Source organism: Takifugu flavidus, chromosome 21 (genome assembly GCF_003711565.1).
Source record: "Takifugu flavidus isolate HTHZ2018 chromosome 21, ASM371156v2, whole genome shotgun sequence".
NCBI classification, from domain to species: Eukaryota; Metazoa; Chordata; class Actinopteri; order Tetraodontiformes; family Tetraodontidae; genus Takifugu; species Takifugu flavidus.
The window spans coordinates 4,464,639-4,489,797 of NC_079540.1; the positions used below are offsets into that span (position 1 = coordinate 4,464,639).

At 48.8% G+C, this 25,159-nt stretch overlaps 4 protein-coding genes across 12 annotated transcripts; 2 read left to right on the top strand and 2 right to left on the bottom strand.

Moving 5' to 3' along the window:
- The first annotated feature begins 644 nt into the window (after nucleotides 1-644).
- On the top strand, nucleotides 645-4,269 carry zgc:110239 (uncharacterized protein LOC550326 homolog). The gene is made up of 10 exons (XM_057020957.1): nucleotides 645-804; nucleotides 1,136-1,195; nucleotides 1,275-1,367; nucleotides 1,712-1,884; nucleotides 2,027-2,288; nucleotides 2,364-2,559; nucleotides 2,655-2,940; nucleotides 3,221-3,382; nucleotides 3,580-3,769; nucleotides 3,845-4,269. The coding sequence occupies exons 1-10, from the start codon at nucleotides 765-767 to the stop codon at nucleotides 4,030-4,032; spliced, it is 1,650 nt and encodes a 549-aa protein (XP_056876937.1). The 5' UTR covers nucleotides 645-764; the 3' UTR covers nucleotides 4,033-4,269.
- A 790-nt stretch (nucleotides 4,270-5,059) lies between these two features.
- On the bottom strand, nucleotides 5,060-8,541 carry si:dkey-166k12.1 (organic cation transporter protein). The gene is made up of 10 exons (XM_057020958.1): nucleotides 8,106-8,541; nucleotides 7,454-7,557; nucleotides 7,210-7,364; nucleotides 6,936-7,104; nucleotides 6,739-6,853; nucleotides 6,501-6,601; nucleotides 6,200-6,411; nucleotides 5,817-5,925; nucleotides 5,513-5,725; nucleotides 5,060-5,380 (listed from the first exon to the last, which is right to left on the bottom strand). The coding sequence occupies exons 1-10, from the start codon at nucleotides 8,424-8,426 to the stop codon at nucleotides 5,281-5,283; spliced, it is 1,599 nt and encodes a 532-aa protein (XP_056876938.1). The 5' UTR covers nucleotides 8,427-8,541; the 3' UTR covers nucleotides 5,060-5,280.
- A 1,725-nt stretch (nucleotides 8,542-10,266) lies between these two features.
- LOC130518313 (trafficking kinesin-binding protein 1-like) lies at nucleotides 10,267-20,737 on the top strand. 7 transcript variants are annotated; one of them, XM_057020797.1, is made up of 17 exons: nucleotides 10,267-10,541; nucleotides 11,729-11,954; nucleotides 12,057-12,251; nucleotides 13,738-13,814; nucleotides 13,902-14,018; nucleotides 14,102-14,202; nucleotides 14,275-14,456; nucleotides 14,530-14,660; nucleotides 14,734-14,808; nucleotides 14,881-15,167; nucleotides 15,573-15,821; nucleotides 15,900-16,180; nucleotides 17,406-17,530; nucleotides 17,634-17,844; nucleotides 17,924-18,029; nucleotides 18,175-18,300; nucleotides 18,379-20,737. In XM_057020797.1, exons 4-17 carry the CDS (start codon nucleotides 13,764-13,766, stop codon nucleotides 18,971-18,973), a joined length of 2,637 nt encoding a protein of 878 aa, XP_056876777.1. In that variant the 5' UTR covers nucleotides 10,267-10,541; nucleotides 11,729-11,954; nucleotides 12,057-12,251; nucleotides 13,738-13,763; the 3' UTR covers nucleotides 18,974-20,737. The 7 variants fall into 7 exon arrangements, with proteins under 7 accessions (XP_056876777.1, XP_056876779.1, XP_056876780.1 ...); XM_057020799.1 differs by lacking the exon at nucleotides 10,267-10,541 and having other exon boundaries at nucleotides 11,802-11,954; nucleotides 14,881-15,018; nucleotides 15,091-15,167; XM_057020800.1 differs by lacking the exon at nucleotides 10,267-10,541 and having other exon boundaries at nucleotides 11,802-11,954; nucleotides 14,881-15,018; nucleotides 15,091-15,167; nucleotides 15,903-16,180.
- A 2,122-nt stretch (nucleotides 20,738-22,859) lies between these two features.
- LOC130518085 (cholecystokinin-like) lies at nucleotides 22,860-25,159 on the bottom strand. 3 transcript variants are annotated; one of them, XM_057020414.1, is made up of 5 exons: nucleotides 25,032-25,159; nucleotides 24,512-24,632; nucleotides 24,288-24,443; nucleotides 23,207-23,324; nucleotides 22,860-22,911 (listed from the first exon to the last, which is right to left on the bottom strand). In XM_057020414.1, exons 2-5 carry the CDS (start codon nucleotides 24,630-24,632, stop codon nucleotides 22,890-22,892), a joined length of 417 nt encoding a protein of 138 aa, XP_056876394.1. In that variant the 5' UTR covers nucleotides 25,032-25,159; the 3' UTR covers nucleotides 22,860-22,889. The 3 variants fall into 3 exon arrangements, with proteins under 3 accessions (XP_056876394.1, XP_056876392.1, XP_056876393.1); XM_057020412.1 differs by having other exon boundaries at nucleotides 24,288-24,446; XM_057020413.1 differs by having other exon boundaries at nucleotides 22,860-23,324; nucleotides 24,288-24,446.

Here is a 25,159-nt window from a genome sequence, read left to right on the forward strand (position 1 = left end):
TCCAAAAAGTGAGTTAAGATTTTGTGTCCTTCGAGCTCCAGTTCTTCAGAGTAAACCTGTGCGTTATCCTGACGTCCTGCATTATACTGACATCTAGCGTCTATTCTGGGATCTGCATCTGAAGTCAGTGCGGCCTTGCAAAATAAACTTGTTTTTAATTATTAGTGAAATTGTTAGAACTTCTGCCACGATTATACCTGCGATTGATTTGAAAAACCATATGCAGTGAAACTGTATTTTACAGGTCATTTATCATTCCGGGGTTACAAGTTCTATGGTTCTTCTTTTTGCCGAAAAGGAGAATTTCGGATACAGAAAAGAATTTTGGAGGATTCTAATACTTTAGCGTCAGAATCACAAAACATGCCATGGCCATATTACAGTCTGCTGAGACCGAACGAGGGCTCACCAAACGTTTTGGGGATGGAATTTCGGAAATATATAAAGTTTATATAATTCGAAACACAGGATTTTTAATTCCCCAAAGAAACCAGCCTCTCTTCCTGATTTTATCAATTGATTTAATCTAAACACAATGTTAGTGTGACGCCTGTCACATGACATCCAATAAATAATCCCCGCCCCCTCATTCTATTGGACGAGACATCTGCATGCTGCGATGTGATTGGTCCAGTAAACCTACATTTCCGGTGATTTTAATTACGTTATTGTGCAAAAATCACTTGTAGTCATGCGGTTCGCTTGATAGTTTTTGTCAGTCGCGTCTGTTTTATTATTATCCTTCTAAAACCACGGTATAAGCCATGCTTTTATACATTGCAGCTGTTATTCTGTGGGTTTCAGGTAATTCGGAACGTTTATAAGTTGTTTACCTTTTAGCTAACAGAATTAGCACGCTTCCTCTTTCCTCTGTATGATTATTGTGTGGTTTACATTATGATTACTTTATGATGACAACTAACTGTTCTTAGAATATATGTAACATGCATGTCTTTGAGTAATCTGGTGTACATTGTTTATTATACAAACGTATATTCAATTTGAGACACGCGAGTAAGGACACGAAAGGACAATATTCATTCCTAAAGAGGAAAATGGAACCAACATAATGTCATTGTAATTATTGCCATAACACTGATTATGAATATTATTTTTCTTCCACTCGTTCCTTCAGCCGCAGAGGGAAAATCTATCCCCTCTCTTCCAAATTTTGGGACTACCTACCATGTTAAAGGTAAGACGTGCATAAGATTAAAAATTAAACCCCTCTCTTCATCACGTTTTGCTCAGATGTGTCGCATTTGCCATTACAGGACTGATTTCGCTGCCTTATGCTGAAATAAAAGAGCCATTTGAGGCTTGGTTTGACCTAACGGCAAACTCCAGCCGAATAGATTACTACCACGGTAAGGGAAAAAAAGAACTGACTCTGCATCTTGTCTGCTTAGGAGGACTTGTGATGTGAAACTAACAGCCTGTTGTATCAAATAAAATGGCCAGAGAGAACCACGAGTTGCACAATGAAGTGAAAAAGAAAGCTTGCTTGCAAAACTTTTGATTCGTCTTACACGATCACTTTCTCGTTGCTTTCCCCCCCCATAATGGGAGCCAGGCTTAGGTTTACAACTTATCATAAGGAAAATTGATGAATGACAGTTTCCTGTTTCATACTGAGAAGAATTTGCCATTGCCAAGACAGAAATTTATCAACTTTAGGAACTTCAATGATCTGACGATATCTCATGATCAGGCCAGGTGTCCACGTACCAGCTGGGCGGCGAGAAGCAGTGGGGCACTTCGTACAAGATCTCGCCGGAGACCAACGAGGTCGAGCAGAATGTGATGAAGTGTTTTCAGGTCAACGGAACAAAGGAAGAGGCCGTGGCACCACAGGCGGCTTTGCCGCAGCTGCAGGGCTTCCAGGTGTGTTTGTTAGACTTGAAATGCATCGTTAGCCTGTCGTCACGACCAGATATGACGGCTGTACCATCTATTTAGCAGAAACTATCAGCAGAAAGGTGGCGAGATTTAACCCTCTTGTGATGTTCCAACCCTTTTCTCCTAGTTCCTGAGGGTAGAATACTACAGCGGTTCCCTGTGTGAAGTCTGGCAGAACGTGACCAACGTGGGTTACAAGAAGAACACGTACACCCTGTGGGTGACCCGTGCAGAGAGGGCCGCCAACGGCACGGAGAGTCCCGTCCTGCCCGTCCACTACGAGATGATGGGTTACAACACCCTCCTGGGGTCCCATTATGATAAATACTTGGTCGACTACAAAGACTTCAGCACTCACGTGGACCCTAAAATCTTCACACTGCCCGAAGGTTTGTGCTTCACTGCCAAGCAACAAAGACCTAAAGAAGGTGTGGTGGGTTTTCCTCATTCATATCTCCTGACAGGTATGACCTGTGAGGGGTTTCCTGGCCCAGGAGTTGAGCACCACATGTTGGCCAATCCGATGAAAGACCTCATCCACACGTCGGCATCGGGCCACTCTCAGCGCATCTTCGGTCATTTCAAAGAAAAGTTCCAGCGTCGGTATGAAGACGACAAAGAACACGACATCAGGCAGCAAGCTTTCATTCACAATCTAAGGTGAGACGACTGAAGGAGTCGTATCGCTGCGACCTGGAATAGATGCTGTTTTCTTTATATTTATATATATATCTTTCTTTTTTTTTCTCCTCCAGGTACGTTCACTCTAAGAACAGAGCAGGACTGTCCTACACTCTGGCTTTGAACTCCCTCTCTGATCGCACCATGTCTGAGTTGGGCGCCATGAGGGGAAAGAAGCAAAGAAAGACCCCTAACAGAGGGCTCCCCTTCCCCTTAAAACTATATGAAAATGTGCAAGTGCCAGATTCCCTCGACTGGAGGCTTTATGGTGCTGTGACCCCAGTCAAAGACCAGGCTATATGTGGCTCATGCTGGAGCTTTGCCACCACCGGGACGATAGAGGGCGCCCTTTTCCTAAAGGTAAAAGTTATGTCACGTTTGCAGGCTTCATTTCAAATGTCACCATTGACGACATTTGCAACTTCTTTTTGGACTAGATTCACATCTGTGTTAATCTATTTTAATTTCTGTAAATGTGTTAAATTAAGGGGAGTGACAAAATTGATTTATAGATGCAAGATTTTCCAAAAAAGCAGTAAAAAGACACAAAGTTGGATGTAATTACACAAATACACAAGTTGAATTGCATAAACCTGACTCCAGCAAGCACGTGATGCAGCGCCTCATCCTTGTCTTTCAGACGGGCTTTCTGCAGGTTCTGTCCCAGCAGATTCTGATGGACTGTTCCTGGGGGTTCGGCAACAACGCCTGCGACGGCGGAGAGGAGTGGAGGTCGTACGAGTGGATCATGAAACACGGCGGCATTGCCCTGGCAGAAACTTACGGCCCCTATATGGGCATGGTGAGGTCACGTCTCCTCCCTGTCAAATTATGCAATGTTTTGTTCCCACGAACACATTTGAAGACATTCCTTATCAAGTTGTTCGCTTCTCCATCAGCCTGTTTGTACTTCTGCCAACTACTTTTTTTTTTTTTTTTACATTTTCAGCAGGAGCTTCCTCCTCTTCACATCCTTGACTAGTTTTTCTCTTTTACCAGAATGGCTTTTGCCACGTTAACTCATCGGAGCTTGTCGCACAGATCCAGAGTTACACCAACGTAACTTCTGGAGATGCAATGGCGCTGAAGCTGGCGCTCTTTAAACACGGGCCGGTGGCCGTGAGCATCGACGCTTCGCACCGCTCGTTTGTTTTCTACAGCCACGGCGTCTACTACGAACCTGCTTGTGGTGAGTTTCACTTTAATTTTGTATTTTTTTACAGTCGTCCTCCTCCTTACGATATGCCGTCTTCTCCCTCCCCAGGCAGCACCATTAACGACCTGGACCATGCTGTCCTCGCTGTAGGGTACGGGAACCTCAATGGTGAACCATACTGGCTGATTAAGAACTCGTGGTCCACCTACTGGGGCAACGATGGCTATATCCTCATGTCAATGAAGGACAATAACTGTGGTGTCGCCACCGACGCTACATTTGTTACTCTGGCATGAACCTGATTATTTCTGTTGATCAACGCGACAGCGCATGCAAAATGTGATGACATCATTTAGCGATACACTTAAATGGAAGTGAAATTGCACAGTTCGCACAGATGTTTCCTATTTTTAATCAAGAGAGTTCTAGCCTGTGCCTTTTTTGTGTCTTCTGTTTTGTTTGTTCAATTGAGCCCTTCAGATGTACCAAGCTGGAATTAAAGTAATAAAGCTTTGCTATTTTATCTCTTGAAATCAAGTTGTTGTTGTTGTTGTTGTTTTTGGGGGGTGGAATGAAAGGAATTTTATAAACAATTCAAAATCAAATCATCTCCATTTATTTTAAGTCTGTTACAATTTTTATTGTACCAGTAAGGGGAAAACTCCCCTTTAATGGAGGGGGGGCACTGGCAAAGGAGCTGTATGTTGCTTTACGTTGCTGTTCTGAGAACATTGAACCCACAATGCTCTGTTTCTGAACTTATAACTGTTCAGATCCTGGCAGCAGGACAGGTCCAGGACAGTCACATGAGATCCTGTGATTTCTTCGTAAATGTATAATCAAGTCTGAAATGTCCCGTAGCGTTGGGGGAATATTCAACTCGTATCAGCATACAATTGGCTTTTGAACTCCTGAAATGGAATTGTAAAATTAGGTTTTCGCTTTGCGGTTAGACCTGAAAACAAACTGTCTCCTTTGTCCCATGATTTTTAGCTTTAGCCCAACATGGTTCAACTTGCACATCAATCTTTTAGTGCTTTACAGTATTGTTGGAGCTGGAATTTATTCCAGCTGTCTTTGGGCAAGAGGCTGGCTTCACCCTGGACAGGTTACAAAGTAATAGTAGGGCTAACATTTAGCAATGAAGGACCACTGACTCTTATTAACAGTTGGTTTAGTGTCCCATCCCCCAAATGTATGTCTTTAGTTTGTGACAGGAAGCCTGAGAACCCACAGAAAAACCATGCAGAAATTGTAATACTGAAGTAATGCCCTGATTCAAGTTTGACCAAGTCACATTTCCTCAAGAAAGAAGACACTGAATTTGGGTTTATTTTATCTTTAATTTTCAAAATTAGAGTCCTGCATAAAATGTCAAGATTGGTCCCTTTGACGCATCCACTTTTGTCCCGGATGTGTGCTTGAAATCCTTGTTTCTTTAACTGCTTTACATGATATGTCGACACCAGTATAACTCGCAGGAGACGGAAATTAGCAATATAGCTAAACTTGGATGATTCGAATAATGGGGAACATAAATCCTGTCACACACTCTTGTCAGCCTGGGTTGCCAGGTGCTGGAGCTCCCGTTCCTTTGAGCCGCTGCGTGACTGATGGATGTCTTCAGATGTCTGAGGGCTGCTTCTATTGGAAGACAGCCAAAAAAGGTGTTACACAACAACAGAACAAGGTCACCAGGGGCAAGCAGATTAACAGCAAAACCAAAATGAAGAGGTTTAGGAAGGCACAGGGGCCGTTTAACAGCGATTTTCGTACCTCAGATCCCAGTTCTCAGCATCCTCCACTCTGTCTGGAAGAGGTCTGTTGGCGGTTTCGGGCAGGGCCAGGGCCAGGCCAGCAGCCAGCAGTGCGGAGGCGCCAAAGATGACTTGTGGTATAGCAGAGCTTTGGTTGTGTAGCAGGTTTATTAAGGGTGCCAAGATTCCACCGATCCTTGCAAACATACTTGATGCTCCAATCCCTGTTTGCCTGTAGATCACGGATGAAACGAGAGTCACCGACTCCAAACTGTAAAACTCTTTGGATTAGGTGTGATTGAGGTAGACGTGCGTGGACTTACCGGAGCACGGTGGGAAATATCTCGGCAGTGTATACGTAGATCACAGCAAAGGAAGCCGATATCCCAAACTTCCCCAACATGGCGAGGGCCGTCCGGACCTTGGATGCATCTGCAGAGAGATGGGTGTAGATTGTGTGACGAACCTTTGACGCTCACTTTAACCTTCCTCTCATAACACAACACATAAGATCTGCCATAACGCAGCGGCTCGTGGCCCCTCCCTCTGGAACAACCCTCCTGACTCCACCGAAATCACAGGCCCCGCCTCCAAATTTACAAAACTTCAGGGATCTGCCGCTAACATCCTGGTGCCAGATACCACAGCACACCTTCAGCTTGTCTGAACCTCTTGTACAGCTCTATAATAAAACTGACTTGACTACCCGCAGGGATGGCGAGCATGAGGAGACAGCTGAGCCCGCCAGTAGCCAGAAATCCGCTCTGACAGAGTCGCCGACTGTAGGGCAGCACGAACAGGACGAGCGTGCGAGCAGGAATTTCAATCAACCCAAATATAAACTGGGTGAGATATAGGTCCGTCCCGAGCCTGGACACCCCCAGCGAGAGGCCGTAGTACACCAGCACGTTGACAAACCTGTGTGGGAACAAAGAGAATTTAAGGAAAATCACAACGGTGCACAAATTAAAATGCGTTTTTAATTTTAATTAACACGTCCAATTTACCAGGCGAAGAACAGGATGAGAGACCGCTTCCTCATCTGAGGCGTCCGTACAAGATCCAAGGCCGAAAGGCTCTGCTTCCTGCCAATAACAAGCTTCTCCACCTGGACAAGTCATTTTAGTCAGGCTACACCATTCAGTTTACTTAAGATATGCAATTTTTTCAGACTTTTGTCATTTATGTGTCAACATATGAACCCTTGGACTTTAATGCGTAATCCACTTCAATCCCAGGAGGCACCTGTAGATTTGGAGGCAAGACCCGGCCGTTGACACGTGCAGCCTTCTGCAGGAGCGCTATAGCTTCCTCCTTCCTGTCCTTGGTCAGCAACCATCTTGCAGACTGAGGAACCACCCTTAGCATACAGAAGAGTGGGGTAAATAGCCAGGATCATCACCATGGATCAAAGACATGAGTAGAAGGTAACATGTTCCCACCATATATAGAAGAAAAGCAGAAATCCCGGGGCTGATATGGCCAGTTGAAGCTTTCTCCAGTCACGTATCAAGTACGCTACACCCGCTAGTAGCATGTAGCCGATATTGAAGGCATAGTCGGTGATGATGCCAGCTAGCATCCGGTTCTTGGGACAGGTCCACTCCGTGCCTTTGAGGTTGAAGTTTGGATTTGGGAAACAGAGGAGAGGAAAACAAAGATGCAAGGCATTCACATTCATTTTGGTCTTTTTTTAAAATTCAAGTCTGTCTGTACCCAGCACAAAGGCGTTCATGATGACCCCGGATATGGTTGAGCCGACAACAAAGCGAAGGACCACATAAACAGGAAAGTTAGGGGCGAAAGCTGCAGCGACCCCAAACACAGCCTGGATGGCGATGGACAACAGCATCACAAAGCGGCGGCCATACCTTCGACAGTTGGGGGGGGGGGGGGAGAGGGAGAGAGGCAGGAGTGGGCAAAAGTTAACATCCTGCTGGGAGAGAAGAGCGACACCAACCTGTCCGCCATGGAGCCGAACACCACAGCCCCCACCAGCAGACCGAACATGTAGACGGACGAACCCAGGCTGTCGAGCCCGGCTTTGTCGCACACCAAGTCCCACTGAAAGAGAGGAGACAAGTCTCACTGTGACAGAAAAAGCGTGTTGAAGAGACGCTGTGATTTAGAATGATCACTCCCATGCTCAGCTGCTACAGCGGGAGTTACAGAATCATTTTATTGACCTCCACCAGGTGGTTATGTGACAGCTGGGTTGTTGTATTGTTTGACTGCGACCAAAAACTAACTTTAAAAAAGTTATAAACGGATTTTAATGTGTTTTTAATGTTCGTGGGCTGAGGCAGACCTCATTCGATTTTTTTGTGATGTTCCAGATTCTGGAGCCAAGTGGCTTTGATCCTGAAAGAAACCTAGTATGTTATGTAATATTGCTCAGATGTATTTAATAATGTATGGAGTAATTTCCTCTTAACCTCCCGTAACGTCGTGCAGGAGACAAATCTTTTTGATAAAATATGCGCGGTGAGATCGCTTCTATACTTTTGGCTCAATTATTCCTCGAATCATTGATCTGGAGCACCGAGATCTGGGTTTTTAAAGACAACACATGAGCCGTTGCACCGTTTTTAAGAACACATTATCCAGCTTACCTCTGTCACGGTCGTGCTTTGGAACGTGTCCCGGCTGTAGACCCATCCGTGCCCACATGGGACGCGCTCTGTCCGGTTCCTCAATGGTGACAGAGGCGCACAGGACAATTCCAGGAGGCTAAAGTTCACCTTTTCCGTGGCCATGAAAAGAGAGTGATTCCCGGAGTCCCCCCGGCACTGATGGGGCGGTGTGGCTTCGGTGAAGATGCTCACCATCATGTGAAGTGAGAGGAGAACCTGAGGTAAACAAATCCAGATGTACAATAGCTTCTGATATTTGCCAAAGCCTCCGATGGTGGAGATGAGCTCGTCGAAATTCATTGTGAGGGTGGGGAGGGACCCGAAGAGAGACTATCCCCACTTTCTTCACACACAACCGCGACTGAGTGAGCTGCCTCGCCTGCTTGGCTCCTCAAATATGCCGCTTTGGGATTTTGAATGCGCGGTTTGTCGCGGCCTTACGGTGTCGGCGCTGCAGGGTTCCTGGAATGTGAGCACTGTCTTCACATTCCTTTATAATAAATATCTGGATGTGCTGGAGATGTATGATATTACTTGTACACATAGCACTTTATTCTGATTACATGCGGGAGGGAAAACCCCCAAGTACGCATCGCACGGTGTCCATTGCGCGAAATCCATCCATGTACAAGCACTATCACTCTGATTAGGAGCCGCAGAACAGCAAGAAAATTGCTTTTTATGATAAAGGAATACCTAAAGCAGAGAATGCTTTTTTCCCTTTCCTGGGTCACAGGGCTACGCACATAGGTGAAGGCAGGGTGCATCCCTGGATTAGTCGCCAGTTCATCACAGGGCATTTGTGGGTTCATTGCCTTGCTCAAGGGTGCCCCGGCAGTGAGCTGAAGGTATCCTAGCACCTTCCCTTAGTACCAGAACACATTCCGTGCTTTGGCCGCATCGGGGCTCTAACCAGAAACCCTAAATTTCTCAGCCCAGTGCCCCAACAAATGGAACTACTTTTCAAAGAGGGTGAAAGTTGTAGTGGCAATTATGTTAATATGGCTCATCCCGGTGCCGCTGATGACCAGAGAAAAATGCTGGCGTTATAAACGAAATCACATGCGTTAAGTAAATGCAGCTGTTTCCATGAAGATTTTACGGAGGAAAAATGCCAGTACCGTAAATGCGCGACAAATGGCGCACAGCCATGCAGCCCGCCGAGTTACAAAAGTCTGTTGCTTAACAGTTTTAGCGGTGGGGGGCATAAATCACGAAAAAAGCAATGAAAAACCCTCTGCGGCCATCCTTCGTTTGAGACACGTAATTAGACCATCCTTCACAGGGGGGTTTAAACCCTAACCTTCACCTTCTGAGCCCAAACCCTTGTTCTTCTTATTGGCAACACACACGGGACAGTTCATTTTTCTAGTTGCAAAAGAAAAAGCAGTGTAAAACACATGGCATCTCTCTCAATCCATTTGCCTCAACGAAACACGAAGTATCAATCAATCAATCAATCAATCAATCAATCAATCAATCAATCAATCAATCAATCAATCAATCAATCAATCTTTATCACTGTGTAATTGATTTAGGATTTCCTTTTTAATTAACGTCAGACTTTCATTCGTTGAATCAAGCATCCCCTCTATTTATGGGGGGACAGTCTGTGATTATAAAAACACAAATCAACTGAAATACAACTTTAGACATCTTCTAGCTGGTTGTAAATGGAACCCTTATTTCCTGTGCGGTTCCTGTGGTGGGTGCTTGTGACGTCACCGACGCTGGAACTGGTTCGTGAGCGTCCGTCAAGTCAGATCATATCCTCCCGGAAACGGACATAAGTAAAAGCAAACAGTTTACATGTACGGCGTGAGTAACACGATACACCCCTGAAACAAAATATTCCGTATACAGGTAATAGCCTTGTGCCGTCAATTGAAACGTAGGAAGGTTTTCGTGCATGTGGTCACGTGATGAGAGTAAACGACACTATTGTTGTGGCATAAAGTTCACTTCTGAAGAAAGATTACTTGCTCTCCAGAACATTTCTCAATATTGTTACCATTTCTTTGGGTTTATGCTTTTTATTTTTTATTTTCTAAACGCATCCATCCCAGTTGGCCTTGCTGGCTCTAACAGGGAGTTTATTCTGAAGGCGCTGGCCGGAAGTACGATTCTCCCTTCTGTCTTCTCGATGGTAAGGGAGGCTGAAGTGAGAGGCTGAGGGAGATGGCTGAAAGAGGACGGACCGGGTCAGGAACGACCGTGGAACCCAAACAGGGGTGACCGTCATCATCTGGATCCGCTGTGGAGACGATCCGCCCGGGGGATCCTGCTGTCGCCGCATTTACCTCCTCATCCGTGACACGTTCATCCATCAGCAGATTACCCTCCCGCAGGATTATTGCCAGATTTTAGGATACACACATCTTTTGGACTGAAGGGAATCACCCGTCACCCGAACCTGTGAGTAGATCGCAGCTCCGGTGCTGATTTCCCACCTCAGACGGATGCTTTTCTCAGTTTTAATGCCAATGTCATGCATCGTAAGGTCAGCTGATTGAGCTGCTGCGGGGACGCGTAAACGCACGGATCCGCTGATGTTGATGAAGCCCCACCCTCAGACATCATCCACGCAGCAGTTTTATTCCACATGCATGAATGAACCCTGACCTATTTACGCAGGATACAGAAGCAGCGTCCATAACATGCAGGCACTGATGCTAATTTCTGGGTTATCACCGGCTTTGTTATCTAAATCGTCCTAAAGGTGCGCTCAGATCTATCTTTAATAACCGTGGTGTGGTCCTATCGAGTAAATTGGTTGACTTGTTGTTGTTTTTTTAGGTTCGTAGCTTAAATTGTGCATAAATTTAGCTTTTGGAGTCTTTCCATGATTCCAACTCTAAATTTGGGGGTGTCTCTCTTCCGGATTAGCTGTAAAAAGAAAAGAAAAAGGAGAGGCTGACACAAATATAGCATTGTGCTCTAGTGGGGAAGACATTCCAAGGATGAAGGGTCTCTTTTCACAGGACGGAGCATGTGCACAAGTGTCAGCGTCACGCGTGTGTTTCATGTGTGAAACAATTGCTGTGAAGAAGAGAGACGTCTGCTCCCTTTCTATTTATACACCTCCGCCCGTTGCTAGCTCTCTGATGTGTCACGCAGATGAATTGCGCAGGTCTGTAGCTCGGATGCAGACAGCAGCTGCCAACCCTGGCCCCCGCAAGGTCAGCATGCACGTGCACTGCCGTGTTCAGGGCCAGAGAATGGTGTGGCCAGGGTCGGACCTGAGACCACTTCAATAGTCTAACATAACACAGACCCTCCTCCTCTTCTCCTCCTCCTCCTTCTTCTTCTTCACTACTTGCAGCAGGTACTTTTGCTGCTGTCTCAGCTCCAGCGGGTGAAGTGTTTCCCGTAGGCGGACGCTTTCGCCGCACGGTGCTGTTCTCAAAAGTTGCTCTCAGCTCCCGTCTGGCTTGTAATAAAGTGGTTTGTCCTCCGTTTATTCAGCACGCTGGCAGGCAGCGTGGAGGAGACGCTGGCAGCACTTGATGCTAAAGACTCTGCGGGGAAAGAGGCGCATCGATTTCTCCGGATGCTACATCAAACATCACTAGCGCATGTCTCCGTGTCTGTCTCTCCTCCAGGTTGCTGCCAGGTTCATCCCGCAGTGCTCCTGAGGCCCATGGCCCATTTATCACTTAACTAGTAAGTGGTGAGCCAAGCTGGCCTCCTCGACCTTTGACCTGGACCCGGACCCGGACCCCGAGTCCGACCAGCGGCACGTCCGCGAAGAGCAGTATGTGGGCGAGGGCGAGTTCGGCCAGCTGGACACGGCGCCGCCTGACTGCAGGGATGCTGAAACCATCACAGGTGCATGTGGCTTTGGTTTCCATGGCGATGGCCACTGCTGGACAGCGTTGCGACGGTCCCCTCTCGGCTGCGCTGTGAACGCTCTCCTCTCTCCCCCGCCAGATGTGTGCAACAGCACCGACCTCCCGGAGTTCGAGATCATCAGTCTTCTGGAGGAGCAGCTGCCAGTGTACCGTTTGCGGGCTGACACGGTCTACGGCTACGACCACGATGACTGGCTCCACACTCCCCTGGTGGCGCCAGACGCCAGGTTCGACCTGACCGCCGAGCAGATCGAAGAGACCCTCAAGTACTTCTGTAAGTTTGCCGGGAGATTCTGCATCCCAGTGCTGCCACTTTTGGCCTTCAGGACACCCATCAGGGTCTTCGCCGTTCCAGTTCTGACTCACGGGTGTGATGTTAATGGCGTTCAGCTGCGGTGGGGTGATTCTCCGTATCCCGAGCCTCAAAAAAGGGTTCCTTTTTTATGTAAAAGATTAGATTTAGACGTAGAGTTCATCTAAAACTAAAATAAATATTTGTTGTCCTCATACTTTACCACTTAGGTAGATGGATGGATGGATGGATGGATGGATGGATGGATGGATGGATGGATGATGGATGGATGGATGGATGGATGGATGGATGGATGGATGGATGGATGGATGGATGGATGGATGGATGGATAGATAGATAGATAGATAGATAGATAGATAGATAGATAGATAGATAGATAGATAGATAGATAGATTTACATAGTATATTTTTGGATTAATGGAGGGTCACCATGGAAACGGTGTCTGGAGGCAGATTCAAAGGAGAACAGGAGTGAGAGGATGGAAGGAAGGTAGGGAAGAGACATGTGGGAGTTTCAACAAATTGATTGCCAATTATTTAGCCGTTGACGAAGGGAGTCTCTGATTGGCTGATTGGCTTTCTGTGTCATCAAACCGAAAGACGCCGCCTTCCAAATCCACTGCGCTGCTCCGGCTCCGCGCTCTGCCTCCCTCACAGTCTCTCGCAGGGGGCATCCACGTGGGCGTCGGGGTGGGTGATTCAGAGAGAGAGAGAGAGAGAATGGATGTGTGTTTGGAGCTGCTCATTCCTCTCATTTAGCCGTTCGGGGGAGCAGAACTGGGATGGACAAATTAACGAGGGACGACTGGATTTATGAGAAGGACAACGGAGGTAGAGTCTTTTCATCTTAGGCATTCGTTCCTGTCTTTCCCTGGTTCTTCACGACTGGGCCGACTCCCAGTCCAGCTCAGAACGTGATGTTCACAGCGTGTCCCTGTTTATTGATTAACTGTCAAGTTTTGTCTGGCCGGTGTCCCTACGCTCGGTTTATGCTGTTACACTAGTTTCCTCTTTGACCCCTGAGCTTTAATCTGCCGCTTCGGTTGCGCAACTGCGGTCAAAGGAGACGTTTATATCTATCGTGATGTTTGTGTGATGCGTAAATGGACGCCAGGGTCGTTCTTTTCAAACCTCCCCTCTGCAATAAGTTGGTGCTGCTTGTCCCACTGGCGTGATCGCAGTCGATTACACCCAGCGTTCAATAACACTGTGCAGCGCGTCATTGACCGGCGCCGCCGCGCCAATGCTGGCGCTCGCCATACTCACCCCGGGGCAACAGCTCCAACCTTTGTGCGCCATGGAAAACCGCTTCGTCAATAACGCCTTGCATGCTAATCACGACCCTCCCGCCACCTCTGAGAGGGCCACCGCCCCGGCTGTGTTATGTAGCGTGGCAGCGCGGCGCTCAGCACATCCCATCACTCTCCAGCTTCTCCTGCTCCCACAGTGCTATGTGCAGACAGAGTGGGCCAGATGACCAAGACCTACAATGACATCGACGCCGTCACACGCCTACTGGAGGAGGTTGGATGCTCCGCGTTCACCTGTTCCGTCAGCTGACCCGAATCTTTACTCACCACCTCCCCTTTCTTGCTGTCTTCCAACCGATAGAAAGAGAGAGATTTGGAGCTGGCCGCCAGGATCGGCCAGTCGCTTCTCAAGAAGAACAGAGCTCTGACGGAGCAGAACGACTACCTGGAGGAGCGCGTGGGGCAGATCGCAGAGGAGGTGCGCCGCCAGCGACGGCACCGTCAACCAGGCTTCCACACATGCTGCTATGGCAACGGACTTAACGCGCCGTCTCCTCGCAGGTCGCCCAGCTGCACCACGAGCTGAACCTGAAGGATGAGCTGCTGCAGTTTTACACCAGCGCGGCCGAGGAGAGCGAGGACGAGTCCTGCAGCTCCCCGACGTCAGAAGCCGTTCTTCGACGCGTCTCTTGGATGCGTGTGGCGTGTCTGACTGTGCGTGTGTTTGTGTGAAGGGCCAGGGCCGTCAAAGCGGAGGGTTCGGGCGGCATCGTGAGCGACGTGCTGCAGAGGAAGCTGAAAGACCTGGAAGAGGAGAACCTGTCGTTGCGCTCGGAGGCGGACCACCTGAAGTCGGAGACCGAAACGTACGAGGAGAAGGAGCAGCAGCTGGTCAACGACTGTGTGAAGGAACTCAGTGAGTCTCCGTGAGTCCAAACTGCCTGTCTCACCGAACTCGGACCGCGCGACTAAGCTTTCTGACCTCTCAGGGTTGTCCAGCCTCCAAATCTCGGCCATAGCCGAGGAACTGGCCCGTAAGACCGAGGATGCTTCCCGACAGCAGGAGGAGATCACTCACCTCCTCTCTCAGATCGTCGACCTGCAAAAGAAAGCCAAATCGGTGAGTTTGCATCGCGCAGGGCCACGGCGACACAGTAGTGGGGTTGTTTTACGGATCCTTCCTGTGTGTGCAGTATGCAGTGGAGAACGAGGAGCTGACTCAGCACCTGGTGGCGGCTAAAGATGCCCAAAAACAGCTAACAGCAGAGGTAAATTCACTGCACCTATCGTCGTTCTTCCACATCCAGGCTCTAAGTTATTTACTTCACACTCACGAGCAGCTCCAGGAGTTGGAGGAGAAATACTCCGAGTGCATAGAGATGCTGCACGAAGCCCAGGAGGAGCTGAAGAACCTCAGGAACCGGAACTATCCCGCGGGGACCCCTCGGCGCTTCCATCCGCTGGGACTGTACCCCATGGTGAGAGCGCACCCGCCTTTCTGCTTGTGCTCACTTCTGCATTTTACATCCCTCATGGTTCTTATGTTCCAGGACTCTCTGGCAGCTGAGATCGAGGGAACAATGAGGAAGGAGTTGAGCCTGGACGATCCCGAGTGCAAGGAGCAAAAGTACGTGTATTTTACCCTGTAATGTAGCTGTTCATCAACCTTCAGCCTCCTGTCATTTGTTTTGGTGCTGTGGAGTTAATGTAGAAACACGGAGCAAAGCAGACAGTTAGCATCTAGCATGAGTGTGCATTCTTCGAGTGTTCCTTTTAAATAATTAAGTACATATCTTCAGATTTCTTTCATGCAGGAACCTGCAGGTTGGTTAATTTAAACCTTTTAAAGTTCTAATGTTGCAGTTCCATAAAATTCATTGTTTGCATGTTGACTAACATCCACGCTAACCAGCGTGTGTTGCACAACTTTGGCAGCTCTTTTTTATTGGTTTCTTGGCTGGATGCATCAGTTAAACATTGACATAAACATTGACATAACCACGACGCACTTGTGTTTGACCGCTGCGTGCAGGAGCCACCGGAAACGCGTCTTCCAGACGGTCAAGAACGTCAACCAGACGGTCCGTCAGCGCTCCGTGACTCCGACCAACTCCAACATCCCGGGCTCCAACCAGTCGCTGTCGTCCCGTACCTCCCCCCAGTCCAGCGGGCTGTCCTCTCCTCACTCCAGCGTGTATGGTGGCGACATCAGCGGGGAAAGCCTAGCACTTGACAACAGGGTGCAGAGCATTCTGATGGAGACGGCGTCCAATCAGGACAGGTTTGGGTCCAATATTTACCGTTTGTTTAAGAGAATTCTAGAATTGTGATATTTAGTTTTGCCCCTCTGCCCTGGCAGCAGCATGGAAGGACGGGAGAAAAAATCCAGCGGCGCCGAGGACCTGCGTCTCGCCTTACGCCGCCTGTCTCTGCGTCGACAAAACAACCTCAGCGAGAGACGGTTCTTTGAGGAGGAGAGGGACAGGAGACGGGGAGGTCACGGGGCTGTGCCTGACACCCTGGATCACGAGAGCGTGATGACGCCGTCAGAAAGCATCATGTCTCTGGGGAACATCCATGTTTGGGCCTCGCGGGGGCCCTACCTCCCCGACAAGCTCCAGATTGTCAAACCCCTTGAAGGTGAGGGAGAAAGGAAGGCGGGGGTGGGCTGCAAGGTGGGGAGGAAGTGGGATGGCGAGCGATTCAGAGGGGTGGGAACCAAGAAAGCCAGCAAGCGAGGGTGGGGTGCTGAGGGCGAGAGGAGGAGGGACAACTGTCATTGCTGTGCACCTGAGGGGGAAAGGGAGAAAGGCTGGGGGTGGGCGCGGAAGACCGTGGCCGGGATAGAGAGGGAGCGAGGGAGGAGGTGGGCCAGGGACCGAGCGGGAAGCAGGAAGGTGAAAGGAGCGAGAGACAGGGAGGACAGACCTCTGTCGCTGATGCTCTTCAACTCCTTCTGGTCTCTGATGCACCACCACAAGTCGGGTAGCTTCACGTCCCCGCACAGCTATTACAGAGACACGCAGCCCCGCGGGTGGCTGTAGACACACGATCCCCATCCGGATCACGGGGTCCATGGAAACCACTCGATCATCAATGACAGCTGGGATCCGCTCCTGATGGAGTGCGCTGCTGTGTAAACCAGAATCCAATACCTCCGCTACTCAAATGACCGCACCACCTCAAAATAGTAGCATTCTATAGCTTTCATGGTTTCACACAGTGGGAGAAAGTTCCGACACATCAATCATGCCTGAACTCCACTCTGGAGAGCTTAGAGGAACCAACCGGACCCAGTTTGTTCTCAAAAGTCATTTAGGCGGCAGCAGTGGTGTTCTGCTGCCCTCTGCTGGTACAAGCTCACATCGCAAGTCCCGTTGACCCATCAGTCATCTCGTTTGAGTCTAAAACTCTTTCTGCCTATTCCTTCCTCAAACGAGCATCATTTTCCATCGGTGTCTGTTTTTATTATTGTCATTCATTTCATTTTCTTCCACCTTCTGTCCTTGATTTTAAAAAAAATCCTCCAGCTGACTAATAAAACCTTTCATTTCTCATTCTAATTGATCCTGTTTTTCATTTTTGTCATCTTATCTGTCACTTTTTACTGCCTCTGCTTCACTCTCACCTTTAACAGGATCATTTTATCATTTTTCTTCAGTTATTCATTTTAAATATTTAGCGAGAAGTGGTTATGGGCCAATTAAACCATACATACGGGTACTTGCAACCCATTATTATTATTTATTGCCTTAAAATAATCCACTTTATGACATCACATTTACACACATCCATGAGCATTGCTAATATGAGAATCCATAAAAACGTTGCATTCTCTGGGGTTCACCTGTGCATCTTCCACCAGGCTCTGCCACGCTGCACCACTGGCAGCAGTTGGCCCAGCCTCACCTCGGCGTGATCCTGGATGCTCGGCCCGGAGTGGTGTCGAAAGGCTACAGGCCGCTGGAGCTGGAGCTGGAGCTGGAGCAGGTCTGTGATGTTTGGAGTCTGTACTCACACTTAGCCGCACCCCCCTGCAAAGACCACAGCTTCTTCTACCTCTGCCGCCATGGTAACTACCGGACCTCCGCAGGCGTATCCGTGGGGTCCCCTGGAGGAGGACGAACCTGGAGAGCAATACTTCCAGAATCTGCCCACCGCCGCCGCCGCCGCCGCCTCCCCAGCCGTCCCCTCCACGTCAGCCACGGGTGAACCGGACCCCGGGCAGCCTCCGCCCGCTCTGGCCCCGCCTTCGCCGCCCTCGCCCTCCGCGTCGCCGCACCTCAGCAACACCGATGTCCTGGGTGAGGTTGCACTTAAGCGCACATTCAAAGGGTTAGGGTTAGGCGCCGCTGTCCTCTGAGCGTGTCTGTGCCCCCCCAGCTGCCTATTACCCCGGGAAATGCATGGCCCACACCAGCTCAACCTACACCTTCACCACCTGCAGAATCCTCCACCCGACCGATGAGCTGACCCGGGTCACGCCGAGGTGAGACGAGCGTGGAAATGCCGTGGAAATGTGTGGGCGGGGCGTAACTGTCAGACCACGCCCCTTAAGCAGCAAGGATGCACTGTTCAGGGTAGCGCTGGGATATTTGCTGAGTCAGATCTGCGCCTTCCCCCCTTCTCTTCAGTCTGAACCCGGTTCCAGCGTCGTCCTCCTGTGTGATGACCAGCTCTCTCCTGGGAACTCCTGCTGCTACACCCTGCACGCCTCGCCGACTCGGTCTCAGGCCGTCGGAATCCTCCACTAACCTCAGGCAAATAAATCCCATATTTACCTTCTCGTTCCTTAGCAGCCTCTCACTGACGCCCTCTTTTTTTATTCCTGTTTGTAGAGACGCCACACGCACCACCAGCACCTCCCTGGGTTTAGTCCGGCTTCTTCAAGAGAGAGGGATTTCAGCAGCCATGTACCACCAGAACCAGGGCCCAGAGTACTGCCAAGGCAATGGAGGAGTCCTGTTCAGCACCTCCGTGGCCTCCAACACGCCCCCCAACCCTGGCCCCCTGCGTCCCTCTACGCCCCCAAACTCGCCCACAGAACCCGGTGCGTCGTCCGTGCCGACGCCGGCGGGCTTCGACTTTAAGAGCCCCTCTTATGACAACTTCCTGGCTTCCAAACCGGCCCGCTCTATCCTGAAGGAGGTCGCGGGGAGGATGAGGGGCAGGCAGAGGGGGAGGGACTGCGAGAGCCAGACGGACGTCAGCGTCACCATCCACAACCTCAACCTGGTGGACAAGGTGAAACGTCTCGGAGTGGCTGGAGCTTCAGGGGGCAGAGCAGTGAGTCCCAGCCCCATCCTGGGGCCTCTGGGTGGGCTGCGGAGATCCGGCTCCCCTTTTGGGCCCGATGGAATGAGGAGGAACCGGAGTTATCCAGCAGTGGTCGGTGCTAGCATGGCCATGAAAGCCCCAGGGCCCCAGGAGTAGCCGAGCAGGACTGACTGTGGATCGGTCGCCTGAAGCCCAACGCCGACACTGTTCACGCTGGCCGACGGCAACGAGCCCGACTCAGCGACCTCCAATCGCTTCCGTGGCTTCACACAGACACAATTAACTCTTTGTGCTCCAATTCGGTGGTTGAATTCAGCTCCCTTTTCACTAGAACGACTGGAGAAGCGAAAGCTATGGTGAATTCACTTTCCTGTGGTTGATGAGATCATTTAATTTAAAATGGCTGATTTTAGGGGAAGTTGCTGCCATCTCTCCGAGAACGCATTAATCTCGTCAGTAGCAGAGAATAATGACCTGATATGAGTACGATAAAGCTGCAGACATCTAATAATTTCTCATTAATGCCACAGCTAACACATTTCAATCCCCTCACAACGCCGTCCAGATAAAGCAAGAATATCAGCTTAGCTGCTTCGTTGATCTTATGCCTTCTCTCTTCTTTCTAGCTTTTTGTTAATGTTTTTTTTATGACTAACAAATGCTAACAAAGTTGGCAAACATGTCTTACTAGCTACTAGCATGGTTTTTGTGTGTCTAAAGCTTAACCTTCAGCTTCAAGCAGCACTCTTGAGGGAAAGTTAATTAGTTTCAACCCAAATGCCTGAAAATCTCCACATAAACTCATCTTTACAGGCTGAAAACATGTCTCTATGGGAAAATTGTGTAGCATCCCTGTCACAGCTGAAAATGTCTAATTTCTTCTTCAGTTAATGGATTGTGATGCACTTTTTAAAATTATAAATGCAGAATTCACCAAAAACCTGAAAACCAGCCAGTTATTCCTTCTCTCCTTCCCTAAACCATCATGTCTGAGCTTGACGAGTCGCCCCGTCACTAAAGAGATGAACTTTGTTAGCGGTTTTCCAGAGCATAAACAGTTTATTTTCCCAGTTGGCCATCAGAGGAGGACTCTGATGTAGCTTCCCTTGAAGGGGTCGATCAATAGGCTGCACTCTCAGTGTGTTTTTGGAAGCTGTCAGAACAATTAAGCAATATTTTCCCAACACAGTGCCTCTGCCATCTGGATTTATTTATCTATTGATGTTTTCTGTTGTCACTTAAAGGTTCTATGTGACTTTGGGAACTTTTTTTAAGGTGTGGTGGGAGTGTAAGGAAGGTCATTATAAGAAGCGGATTAAATATGCCTCCTTTTGCATGTTTATTTCCTTCTTTTGTAAGTAGTCAATAAAACTTTAGGTATTTGACTTTTTCTTACGCTGATGGTGTTTGTACTCAATTGAAACCATCGGTCTTCAGCGCCCCGGAGCGGCTTTCATTGATGTTTTTGGTCATTAGCCTTATCGGGATGGCGAGCAAGCTAACGATGTTTTACACGGGGTTGGTTCAGCTGTCAGATTAACAGAGTTGCTGTTTTGTTTTCATTTATTATTTAAGAACAAACTTGCCAAGCTGGTTTTGGTGACGTTCGTCTTTGATGTTTCGATTTTTAGGCTTTGATGTTGACGATTGATGCGAGATACTGGTTATTATTGCTATGTTTCTAACATTAGGAAACAGTTTGTCTTGTATAGAACCTTAAAAAATGCCACAGGCACATTTACGGTTGTGTTTATTTATCATTATATTATGATTTTAAGCTCCTAAACTTATTTGACAGACGTGCAAATACTGGTTACTAACCTATCTGGATACTAAAAACCACACGTCACTGCATCTATTTGGACAAATGTTGTTTTTTAAAATTAAAAACGCAGTAAACTATTAATGATTTTGATTTTCCTTCTTGAGACTGTGACTGACTCATGTTCCAGACAGGAATTCATTTAATTTCCTCCTCCAGCAGATGGTGCTCACCAATAACTGGAAATAGTTTGTGAAACGCGCCGAATTATGCGTCGGTCTCCATCAGAACGGCCATGTTTCATTTCCCGTCAACCACATCTGTCAGACAAAATGACGAAGGTTTCTGATTAAACCTCAGGATGAACCAGACATGAGCAATTACTCCAGAATGTCACGCTGGGGGCCGCAGAGGCCAAGAAAAAAGGAAATCTCATTTGTTTCGTGTCAAGCCGAAATGTCTCATTCTAATATTAGATTAGCATTTAGCATGAAGAAATATGTCCATCAACGCAAATGTCTTCAGAAATGACAGAGTGGGTACTGATCTTTCACAAAAAAGTGTTATTAGCTTCAAATTCCCCCAAATTTAAGATTAACAAGGGCATTGGCAAATGGATTTAGCACACATTAGCCCCTGTTAGCGTGCTAACATGAAGCGAAATGACTCAGGAAAGTTAATGAGCAAGTACTTGAATGTGAGTAACAGTTAAGTGCTTTAGCCTCGGCTCTGAGGTTGACTCAGCGGTCACCACGAATAAACATATACTTTCCGGCTCCGAACATACGGTTTAAATGCCAGCTTGTTCTTCTTTGATCTAACTTCAAAGTACGGTTGAAGCTAAAGCGCGGAAGCGCTGCAGACAGACAGGAAGTGGAATAAAAAGGCAGGGATCCGAGCCAGCGCCGCGGACGGTCCAAGAAGGACCGGGGCCATCTGCTCGCCGCCGTCTCTGGATCTTCATTACAGCCGCGCAATCGAACCTGGCGCTCTCTTCGCCAGTCAGCGGCGTTCTACCTTTAGCAGTAACATCAATCACGCACGTATACCCTTTTCACAATTGGTGTTTGACCTTTGCGTCACAGGAACTTTCATCACCACGTGGGGACGTTTAGGAACGGTCCCAACAGAGACAGTAAAACCATCCTGGAGCCCCGAACTCTGAGGCGTTCAGCCGAGCTTTCAACTGGAAGTTTCAGTCAACTCCCCTGGCCCTCAAACCTCCATAAATATATGATTCAAGTCCAACCTCAGTCCCTGTCAGTGGCTTCAATAGATCACACACACACACACACACACACACACACACACACACACACACACACACACACACACACACACACACACACACACACCCATAATAAGACAAACAAACCCAGTTTCCCCCAAGGCAACCAAAACCACCACTCTGAATAATTCACCAGGCCTGCTCTGCTCATCGATCGTACGCTCGTGCACCCGCACACGTCTGCGCGCACACACACACACACACACACACACATTTCATTTAACACTGGGGCAGCATAATAGGCTGCTTCATCACAATTCTCCACCACTGCGGAATCCTCCCCTTTGCTCCGGCCCACGGCCCCTGGGGGTGGACCCCTGCAGGCGTTGGGCTTCAGCTGGCGGCACCGAGGCAACAAAATCTTAAAACATCTGCCGACTTTCCCACAAACCAAACGGGGCCCCCGGATTTATCTGCGTCAGAGCAAAGGCGATCGGGTCTTAATTATTTACCCGGCATCGCTTTCAGCAAACACTCAAAATTTCGGCTGCGCGTCAGAGCTGGTAATGATCTCGTCCTTCTTCTGAAGGCGTCCTCCATCCTCCTGAATGATGCATTCGCTGACTTTCATCTCCTTTCTCTCCCTCTGCATCACACGCTGCTGCCTTCACATTCATTACACTGTAAAACCAGTGGCTTCACCCTTTATCTACTGGGGGGGGTTCTTCCTTTTTTCCCCTTTATGCTTTTGGAAGAATGCACGTTTATGTATTTACGCCCATATGATGCCAACTGACCAGTTAATCTATCGTTAGCTTGGCTGATAACTTTCATATCGTACAAATGTAGCATTAAAATAAATCTATATATAAATGGTTTGTGACCAAGACTGTGGTGGATGTTCTGAATAAATTCCTGCTTTATATATAGAGAGAGTAATATATAGTAATATATATAGCATATATAGTAATATTTTCTCAAAGCGTTCTTTATGTTCCAAAGCTTTTGCTGAAACTGTCGCACCCTTTTTTAGCAGGAAGAACGCGCGGAGATTTGAGAGTTTGAATCTTTATTCAGTCCAGTTAAACAGATCCTGACACCATCCTGGAAATGATAAAGAAACCAGATGAGACTGGGAATGAGACAAACCTGGGATGAGTTAGAGCTTTTTCTGCAAAATTTTGCTGCGTGTGTGTTGCGTTGTTACAGCTTTACAAACAAATATACAACAAATACATCATAAATAGACTCGTGTTGTAAGATGGTGAGCAGCCAGCTTGCATGTTTGTGCTTGTTTTTTTTTTTTCTGTTTTTCTCGCGTGACCATGATGAGGGTGAGGAAGGGGGTTTGGGGGTGGGGTGGGGTGGGGGGGGGGGGCATTACGAAGAGTATTCGTACTCCTCTGCGCTGCGGCGGCCAAAATCCATCCAACCCAAGTAATCCCTGTCTGCTATCCGATGGTTGGCGCTCAGTCCCACGCCTCTGTTGTTCGCCGCCGAGTTCCTGCGCACGGAACCTGGGAGGAGAAGCGGAAAAGTGAGGAAAAACAGGGGTGGGGGGGGCAGAAGCAGTGCCAGGAGGAGGCTTTCTCCAGCTGGAAAGAGGACGTTCTGCCAGCAGAGGACAACCTATCATTAGCCTGTCTTCCTCGTGCGTTCACACGCGAATAAACGCACAAATCGGTCGTCAATTCCCTGGAATACGTGATCATTAGCGAACTCTGGATTTGGATCCCTCCGCCGACCTTCCCGCCATCGTGGAGCGTCTCCTCGCCTCCTGCGTCCAGAGAGGGACGCGGGACCTACACCTGCTCAGAAGTCTGTTTGCTGATCTGCACTCCACCCCCACACACACACGCGCGTGGATAAACATGCTGCAGCTCCCCGGTGTGCCGAAAAGATCGACCGCAGAAGGCTTGGCGACACCTCCCACACTGAGACGCGAAAAGTGAACAGCAAGCGTGCGAGTACAGACGCCCACGAGCACAGAAGACAAACAGGCGGGCGATGGCAGTCTCAACCTGCCCTCTGACACTTTACAGCTTTCTGGCTGACTGCAGCGTTCCCGGGTCGGTTTGGCCCCTTTGATTCTCACATAAAAGCAACATGAACATCAAAGCAGGACGTTTTTGCATGCAGATGCAACAGATTCCTCCCTGCTCTCCCTTGACACGACCGTCCGGGGAGAGGTGGGACCAGCGTCCGCGGCCCTTGAGCGAAAATCCGCGATTCGGCCGGAGGGACAGACGGGATGGACGGGAGGCTCCACACACACTCGCTCTCTCAAACCACAAAAGCTTTTTGGAGCCGCTAATTCATTTTACAAAGCGGGCTTGTGCTCTGATTCCAGTAATTAGCCGACCCCCAAAGGGGAGGGGAGAGAAAGGAAGTGGCCCTTGTTTCGGAAAATTAGACAGACATTTTCCCCAAGAAGTCGCGCACGGACTCCTCTCAACCCCTGAACACCAAAACACACACACCTTTCCTGGTGGAGATGAGCCTTGCCAGGAGCTCGCTGAGGTTGGCTCTGGAGTCCGGGTTCTCCTCAGAGAGAGGAAGAGCTTTCAGCTGGGGGGCAGAACGTCTGTGCTGGACGTGGGATTCCTCCAGACCGTGGCTGTCAGCCTTGAAGAGCACTGCTGGACACACAGAGCCCATCATTAAGACCCTGCCCAGGTTAATCTGGTTCTGAGTAACGCCGTACCTTCAGAGGGAGGGGGGGCGGAACGCTGGCCCTCCTCCAGGAGCTGGGAGGAGAAGGGGAGCCCGAAGCAGCCGGTGCACAGGACTGCCAGCACGACACACACGCACAACCCCGCAGTCATCTAAAACACACAGGGGGGAGAAGGTTAAGGACCATTACAGGAGCGGGTCTCTGGCGGTCCTGAAGTCCGAACATCTGAAACCCCCCCCAATCCCCGGCTCACTCGTTGGCTCGTACATCCACCCTAAACGTGGAGCGACGCCACCAGGTCGGCTCGCTGGTGCAGACAGAATATTTGTATTTTAAGTCTGACAACAGTGAAAAATACGATCCACAAAAGTGTGATGCGTTCACAGACATCTAGTTGAAAACTAGACTAGTTATCCACTTCTGTTATCTAGTTATCCACTTCTGTTATCTAGTTATCCACTTCTGTTATCTAGTTATCCACTTCTGTTATCTAGTTATCCACTTCGTTTGGTATCTGCGCTGATGGACGATGCTAAAGCCGCTTTCTTACCTTGAGAAAGGAGGATCAGTTCGTTAGATGAGTGTGTGACGCGGAGGAGAGCACTTCTCTGTTGAGTGAGAAGGATGCCCCTCCTTTTATACTCCCCGCTCACTCTGTGTGTGCGTGTGTGTGTGTGT

Excerpts from the sequence above, each read along its gene's own strand:
- zgc:110239 (XM_057020957.1), top strand. The coding sequence starts at position 765 with ATGCTTTTATACATTGCAGCTGTTATTCTGTGGGTTTCAG. Across the intron at positions 1,196-1,274 it reads GACTACCTACCATGTTAAAG|GACTGATTTCGCTGCCTTAT; the intron begins GTAAGACGTGCA and ends TTGCCATTACAG. Across the intron at positions 3,770-3,844 it reads CTACTACGAACCTGCTTGTG|GCAGCACCATTAACGACCTG; the intron begins GTGAGTTTCACT and ends CTCCCTCCCCAG.
- si:dkey-166k12.1 (XM_057020958.1), bottom strand. The coding sequence starts at position 8,426 with ATGAATTTCGACGAGCTCATCTCCACCATCGGAGGCTTTGGCAAATAT. Across the intron at positions 7,558-8,105 it reads AAAGCACGACCGTGACAGAG|TGGGACTTGGTGTGCGACAA; the intron begins GTAAGCTGGATA and ends CCTCTCTTTCAG. Across the intron at positions 6,602-6,738 it reads TCTTGCCTCCAAATCTACAG|GTGGAGAAGCTTGTTATTGG; the intron begins GTGCCTCCTGGG and ends TGACTTGTCCAG.
- LOC130518313 (XM_057020793.1), top strand. The coding sequence starts at position 13,073 with ATGGACAAATTAACGAGGGACGACTGGATTTATGAGAAGGACAACGGA. Across the intron at positions 14,457-14,529 it reads CGACTGTGTGAAGGAACTCA|GGTTGTCCAGCCTCCAAATC; the intron begins GTGAGTCTCCGT and ends CTGACCTCTCAG. Across the intron at positions 14,809-14,880 it reads AAAAACAGCTAACAGCAGAG|CTCCAGGAGTTGGAGGAGAA; the intron begins GTAAATTCACTG and ends ACTCACGAGCAG.
- LOC130518085 (XM_057020412.1), bottom strand. The coding sequence starts at position 24,632 with ATGACTGCGGGGTTGTGCGTGTGTGTCGTGCTGGCAGTCCTGTGCACC. Across the intron at positions 24,447-24,511 it reads CGCCCCCCCTCCCTCTGAAG|CAGTGCTCTTCAAGGCTGAC; the intron begins GTACGGCGTTAC and ends CTGTGTGTCCAG. Across the intron at positions 23,325-24,287 it reads GCTCATCTCCACCAGGAAAG|GTTCCGTGCGCAGGAACTCG; the intron begins GTGTGTGTGTTT and ends TTCTCCTCCCAG.